At 57.0% G+C, this 6,751-nt stretch overlaps 1 protein-coding gene across 1 annotated transcript; it reads right to left on the reverse strand.

Moving 5' to 3' along the window:
• Positions 1 to 1,506: 1,506 nt before the first annotated feature.
• LOC136403727 (brain-specific serine protease 4-like) lies at positions 1,507 to 6,082 on the reverse strand. The gene is made up of 6 exons (XM_066382819.1): positions 5,930 to 6,082; positions 5,006 to 5,032; positions 4,418 to 4,589; positions 3,896 to 4,173; positions 2,649 to 2,806; positions 1,507 to 1,985 (listed from the first exon to the last, which is right to left on the reverse strand). Exons 1-6 carry the CDS (start codon positions 6,009 to 6,011, stop codon positions 1,740 to 1,742), a joined length of 963 nt encoding a protein of 320 aa, XP_066238916.1. The 5' UTR covers positions 6,012 to 6,082; the 3' UTR covers positions 1,507 to 1,739.
• Positions 6,083 to 6,751: the final 669 nt, after the last annotated feature.

A 6,751-nucleotide genomic window follows, 5' to 3' on the forward strand; every position in this document is an offset into this window, starting at 1 on the left:
GTGGCTGTGGCTACTGGCTTTACAGTACCCTTGGGCTCAGGGGCTTCCTGGAGGCTGATCGCCCAACTCAGAGAAAACCCACCTCACCCAGGAGTATCCTGCCACTATGGGGCAACCTCTCCACCCTGGCAGATATTTCTAGGCATCCCTTTCTCAAGGGCTTCTATCAGGGCACCAGCTGAAGGGGCTCCTGTTTATTGAAGGAGAGGGAGAGGGTGAGGTAAGAGACAGGCATGGGAGAGGCCGAGGGACAGAGAGGAGAGCAGAAGGAAGGAGCTGGGGAGAGGGAGAAGGAATGAGGGAAAAGTGCTCAGGGGTGGAAGGTGAGGGAGCAAGGAGCAAAGGGAGAGCCTGCAGGACAGAAGAGGAAATGGAGGGAGGGCAGGGGCAGCAAATGAGGAAGGGGACTGAAGGCAAGGGAGGAGCGGAAGGAGACCAAAGAGGTAGAGTGACCGGTAAGGAGGGTACTAGGTCACAAAAGGGAGGCCCTGGGATTCAGCTCCCACCTGAGCCACCCACTCACTCCCCAGGCTGGTTCCCAGGTGAGCAGGAAGCCAGTTTAGCCTCTGTTTGTTTATTTTAATAAGGCCAACCCTACAACACTGCCCGTGATCTGGTAATAATCTAAGGGTAATTAATCAGAACAATAGGAACAAATGTTTTAGAACAGTACTCCTAATGAAGGATACCAGGAAACAAACAAAAACCTACACTGCCTTCTCAAAAACTCACTTCACTGACTGGTTCTGGCTGGAGATGCTTCTCTCTTTTAGCATGACTGGGCCTAGTTGCTTTCTTGACTGTGCTTTAGAATGAAACTCTTTTGCGTTAACTATTTCGAAAAGCCCTGGTGGACTAGGACAGGGTTCCAGATGTGGGGGGTGTGGCAGGGAGGAGGGACGGGCTGGAGGCCAGAGGCCTAGCTGCGGAAGAGGGGATGGTGGAAAAGGCCCTCCTAAGGGAACAGGTGTGTTAGCTGGGTCTCCCTCAGGGCAGGAAGCCAGGCGACTCCTTGTGGCCTGGGACAGGGCTCTCACCGCACCCCTGTGGGTGCAGGCAGGTGACTCAAGCCCGAGATGAGGCAGGGCCTAGCTAGCGCCCTGCTGTCTCATTGTTATGCTCCTTCCTCCACTGGGAGGATTCACAGAATCAGCTGTGAGTCACTGGTGAGTCAGCTCCTGAGGGTGCAGAGGCAAGGCTGCCTCAGCTCAAAGCCAGGCGACAGGCCTCTGAGCACAGGGGGAGGGGGACATCCCACTCTCACAGCAGTGGTTTCTCCCACCCAGCCCTGTTTTGGAAACCAAACAGGTAGGGCCCTGCAGCCCCCGTACCCTTGGGGGCCTTTCTCCCGGCAGAGCTGGGTCTGTGCCCACTGTCCATGGAAGGACAGTGCAAAGGTCAAGGATCAGGATGTTGATCAGGTGGACAGGACCCCTACCTGCCCCCATTTTACTCCAAGTGGACCCTGCTTCCTAATGTCCCCATACAAGGGGGAAAAATAGAACCTGATGAATAAATAATTTATTGAAATTTGGGGAATAAATAATATATGCGGACGGACTTACAAATAACTGTAAAAATTATTAACGTATATATACAAAGGCGCTCCCGGCCCCGGGGTGGAGCCTGAGTCTGGGCGGGGCGAGGGCGGGGTCTCCCAGCCAAGGCGACCCCGAGTCTGCGAGCGGACTCGGAGGAGAGGTAGACGGCTTATTTACAACGGAGGAAACTGCTCGTGGTTAGGCTGCTGGGGAGCCCCGGGCCGCCTTGTACCCCCGGAGTCTTAACCCCGACGGCCCGCCCCCCTGCGAGTGTCCGCGGAACTGCACCCCTTGCACGATTCTCTGCACCCAGGAGCGGTGGGCCGCCAGGCTGATGTAGACACCGGGCCGGTTGCGCTCTGCACAGCCCTCGCCCCAGCTGATGATGCCGGCCAGCAGCCAGGTGTCCTCGACCTCACACATCAGGGGGCCTCCCGAGTCGCCCTACAGAGAGGAGGGCAGGTTAGGGACCCACGTAAGGCAGCGGGTGGGCACAGCCCAGGACCTGACACAGCGGATGGCAGCCGGTTCTTTTTGTATGAGGGGTCTGAGGGGCAATTCTCCATCCAGGAGGCCAGCACCTGAATTGCACCCAGGCAGGGAGGGCCAGGTAGGACATGCCTTGCAGGCTCACTTCTGGTGACAGATACCCTGTGTGATACCTCCTCCCTCACAAGTGAGGCAGAGAGTATTGTTACTTGTTTCACACATGAGGAAACTGAGCCTCAGAAAGAAGTGACTTGCACAAGCTGGCAGCCACGGGCAGCAGAGAAGGAATTGCAACCAGGGTTTACAATGTCCGACCCCAGGCGTCGACCACAGACTATCCTGCCACCCTCCACCACAGTGACAGAGCTGTGGTGGAGGATGTGGGTCGCCCACCTCCGGAAAAAGTGCAGGCTCCCTGACAGGGGTCTGGACACCTGACGTGCTAAGTGTATGTTGGAGGTATGAACAGATGGGTGAGTGACTGAACCCAGCAGAGAGGCCTGTTCCACAGGCATCTGAGGGGACTGCAGGTCACAGCCGATTCTGGGAGAGGCCCCGCCAGCCAGCTGTGAGGAAGCTGAAACAGGGACAGGGATGGGGAAAGGGTGCAGTGCTCACCAGGCAGGCATCCCGCTCCCCCTCTAGGTAGCCGGCGCACAACATGTCCTCAGTGATGGCTGCCTGCCCGGCTCCCCGCCAGTACAGGCGACCGCAGATTTCAGAGTCGATGATGGGGACCTTCAGCTTCTGCAGGATCTGAGGCTGGGGCAGGGGCACTGGGAGCAGGGAGGAGAGAGTCAGGCTTGAGAACATCTCCTGGTTGCCTCCTCAATTCTCTCCTCTATTCATTCCCTTTAGCAGCACTTCTCAAAGGCTAATCAGCCACCTCTGTCAGGTTCTCCCAAGATGGTTGCAGAAAACCCAAGTTCCCGGCTCCACCTCTGGACCTGCTGAATGGGAGCATGCACATGCAGCCAGAAGCTCTGAGCTGTTAAGATCTCGGATGCCCCCAAATGGTTAGAATCAATGGTCCAGGTGTGTCCTGTCTCAGGCACTACTTTAACAGCATGGGGACGGCTACCGATGAAGTATTAAATAAATGAGCGCTCAGTGTTGAATGTCAGGAGGATGTGAAGAATTCCCTGACAGCTGGGAGGTGTTGTAGACCCTCCCAGTCCACAGTTCCAGTTCTCACAGAAGCCCCGTAGGAGGACTATGGGGAGGCTGGCTGCAATCTCAGTCAGTGGGATCTCTAGATACCCCAAATGGTGTCATTTCTCTTCATTCTTCTGGAATCTGATTAAAGTCCCATTTTTCTGACACGTTCTTTCTTAATATCTTGCTCTCTCATCTATATTTTTGTGCTTCATGGCCTCTTACTTTATATAATCTGCTTTGTGTTCCTAAATGATCTTTTCCAAACCTCCAAACTTAGTTTGCAATTATATTTTACAGTTACTGAGATTGAATTTCCTCCAGGGAATTTTGCCTGCAATTATAGCATCCTGCCACCAGGGGCCCCTGTTCCTACTTTGTAATCTTAGGGCTGTTTTCATATTTATGGTATTCAGCTTGGCCCCACACATGCCTCCTTTCAGGCATTCCTAGATCACTTAACAGCGTTGTTGATCTGGCTGCTGTTGCCTCAGAACACAGGTAAAGATACCTGTTCATTAGAAATAAACTTAAATTGTCCACTTAGGCTTCTGTGATGTCACATTTTTGGATTGCAGTCCCTCTTTTTGTCTGTCTATCATGCTATGCCTCTGGCCTCAAGGCTTTGCTGCCATGGCACCTGTGTCTCAGAGTGCCCATCATCCTCTGTCCTTATCCATCCCCAGCCACCTGGTGGAGAAGAAGCTCACCTCCATCATGGATACTCCCCCAGCCTGCAATCCAGCAGTTGGTGTTCGGAGGGAGATGGACGGAGAAATCAGGCAGGCAGATGGGCAGGACTCGCTCAGAAAACTGGATGGGGTGCTCAAGACGCACCACGGCGATGTCCGCACGGGAGCCTTCCCTCCAGGAATACACAGGGTGGGGATGCACCCAGGCAATACCCACCTCCTGGGACCTCGGGCCAGGATTCCCCAGCTGCCAGGCACCCAGCAACACAGAGAACTGGGATGGCTCATTCAGAGTGCTGGAAGGAAGAGGGAAGGGGATGGGGTCAGCCAGCACCATGGACGGCCAGGAAGGCCCTGGGAGAGCCAGGGAAGAGTACACACAAGAAGTCCTCACAAAAGCAAAAGAGACTTCTGGGAAGGAGCAGGGCCCCTCCTGAGGGACCCCAGACTGGGCCAGGGCCTGGCAGCCGGGGCTGTGTGTGGAGCCCGAGTGTGGGGCAGGAAGCTGGGGGCTCAAGGAGAGGAGACTGGCTGGCATACCCCTTGAAGCAGTGGGCAGCGGTGACCACCCAGCGGCTGGTGAGCAGGGAGCCTGCACAGTGGTGCGTCCTGTTCTTCTGGATGCTTACAACCCAAGGCCACTCGGCATCTGCGCTGTCCTCACCACCCACGATCCGGTTCAGCTGCTGGGGCTTCCCACAGGCTGGGGGTGCTGGTGGAGGAGGGTCCATTCCCTCAGCACGGTGCTCTTCTTCCATCGGCCCTTCACCTACCTCCAGCGCTTAGGCCTGTGCTCCCCTGCCTCTCCCTCTGCCCTCCTGCCCTGCAGATACCCCTCCTCTGCTATTTATTCCCCTGAGCTGTCCTACTTCTGCCCTCCCTTCTGGCTGGCCTTTCCCCTCCACCTGGTTCTCAACCTTGCCCACCAGTCTGTTCCTTTTACCTTCTCAGCCATCCGCCCTCCTGGACTCCAGCTGCACTTGGCCCTCTCTCCTCCACATCCCAGTCTCTGCTCTGCCCTCTGGGCCTCCTTTCCTGCCTGCTCTCTAGCTCAACCCCACTCTTGCCCTCTGCCCGCCTTTCAGGCTTCCTCCATTTCCCCCTTCTCTCAGAGTGGCTCCTACTCACCAGATGTCTTAGCAGCACTGAGGATGGCTGAGGACAAGAGAAAGAAAGGTTCAAGCCAGTGGAGAGCCCCCGGTGCCCAGTGGAGAGGAGCCCCCCAATGCCCAGTGGAGAGAAGCCCCCAGTGTTTGGCAGAGAGGAGCCCCCGGTGCCCAGTGGAGAGGAGCCCCCCAATGCCCAGTGGAGAGAAGCCCCCAGTGTTTGGCAGAGAGGAGCCCCCAGTGCCCGGTGGAGAGAAGGCCACCTTCCCCCGCACCTAGTGACCCTCTCTAGTCTCTCATTGCCGGGCCCTCCAGGTCTTCCCAGGTGGGGCATTTCCCGGAGCCTGAGCAGGGCGGACAGATCCCTCATGCTCTCATCAGAAGCTGAACCTTGTTCGTCCCACCAGCTTTCTCCAGCTTGTGCCAGGATCAATCCCACCTGCTGGGGGCCAAGGAACCAGCTTCCCAGGCTTCCTCCCTCAGACCTAAGTCAGTGACAGAGACTCCTGGCGCCAACCCCCGCCAGGCCCAAAGCCTGGAGGCTGCTGCCCCAGGAAACCAAAGGAATGGAAAGGAGGGAGACAATGACAGTGATGAATTTGATCAATAATAACCACAAGAACAGAAACGTTTATGAGCCTCTTAGTACCTGCAGTGTGTGGCCGTGGAGAGAAGTGAGGCACAGAGCAGTCAAGTAACAGGAGAGGGAGGCAGGAGGGTGAAAGGTCGTGGGGGAGAGGGAAGGTAGGAATGGGGCGGGGGGGGGGGGGGAGAGAGAGAGAGAGAGAGAGAGAGAGAGAGAGAGAGAGAATGAGCAAAGAGGAGACTGGATTCAGGCAAGACCAGGAGGAAAGGTGGCTAAGTTGAGAAGGAAGAGGAGGAGATCCTGGAGGGGCAGAAAGGGAGGGAGGAAAAGAAGGAGGGGCAGCAGGTCCTCAGGACTCACCTGTAGAAGCTAGAAACAGCAGGGAGGTTAAGATCCTAAGACAGCTCCCACCCAAGGCTGGGGGGGTTCTGGAAACAAGCATGTTGGGTGGGGGCGGGGTCACGGCCCGACGAGCTGTGCTGTGCTGGCCACCAGAAGTGTGCAGAGTTCTCTGCAGGTCACCCCAGGTTTTATCATGGGAGGTGGAATGCTGTTGGACCAGTCCCCCCAGTGAGTGACTCTGTCTGTCCATCACTGTAGGTCACCAGAGGGGGCGGGGCTGCCAGGAGGAAATGAGCCTTAACGGGAACCGGGAACCGGGGTCTCTAGCTGAGACTCCTACTTCAGGCTCTGGCTGTAAGCCCAGGACCTGGCCTCCGGAGGGCAGGAGAGGAGCACTGGACCACGGCCTGGACGTTGACTAAAGAGTTGGGGGGTTGCAGAAAAAGGTCCTCAGAGCTGGAAAGGAAGGGGGTCTAGGTGGAGAAGGGCAGGTGCTCAGACCCAGGGCCTGGGTCCTCAACAGTGGGAGGTCAGGTAGGAGGTGCTGAAGAAGCCACAGGGCTTTGGGGAAATGGGGGCGAGGGGCTGGCAAGGGGGTTGCCCAGAGGCTCAGGAAGGCTCCTGCCTTCAGGGACCAGCCGCCCTGACTCACCCGGGAGACCTGGCCCGACCCGGGGCTCTGGGATCCCGTTAACCCACTTACTGGAAAGCCATGAATCAGGCCCCCGGTGGCAGTCAGTCTAGGCCACCTTCCCGTGGGCCTGTCACTCAGAAGTTCAACTACTCACTGTGCTCACCCTTCACCTGTACTCCCAGGCAGCCCAGGCGGGAGGGGCCAGC

This window comes from Saccopteryx leptura, chromosome 4 (genome assembly GCF_036850995.1).
Source record: "Saccopteryx leptura isolate mSacLep1 chromosome 4, mSacLep1_pri_phased_curated, whole genome shotgun sequence".
In the NCBI taxonomy this organism is placed as follows: Eukaryota; Metazoa; Chordata; class Mammalia; order Chiroptera; family Emballonuridae; genus Saccopteryx; species Saccopteryx leptura.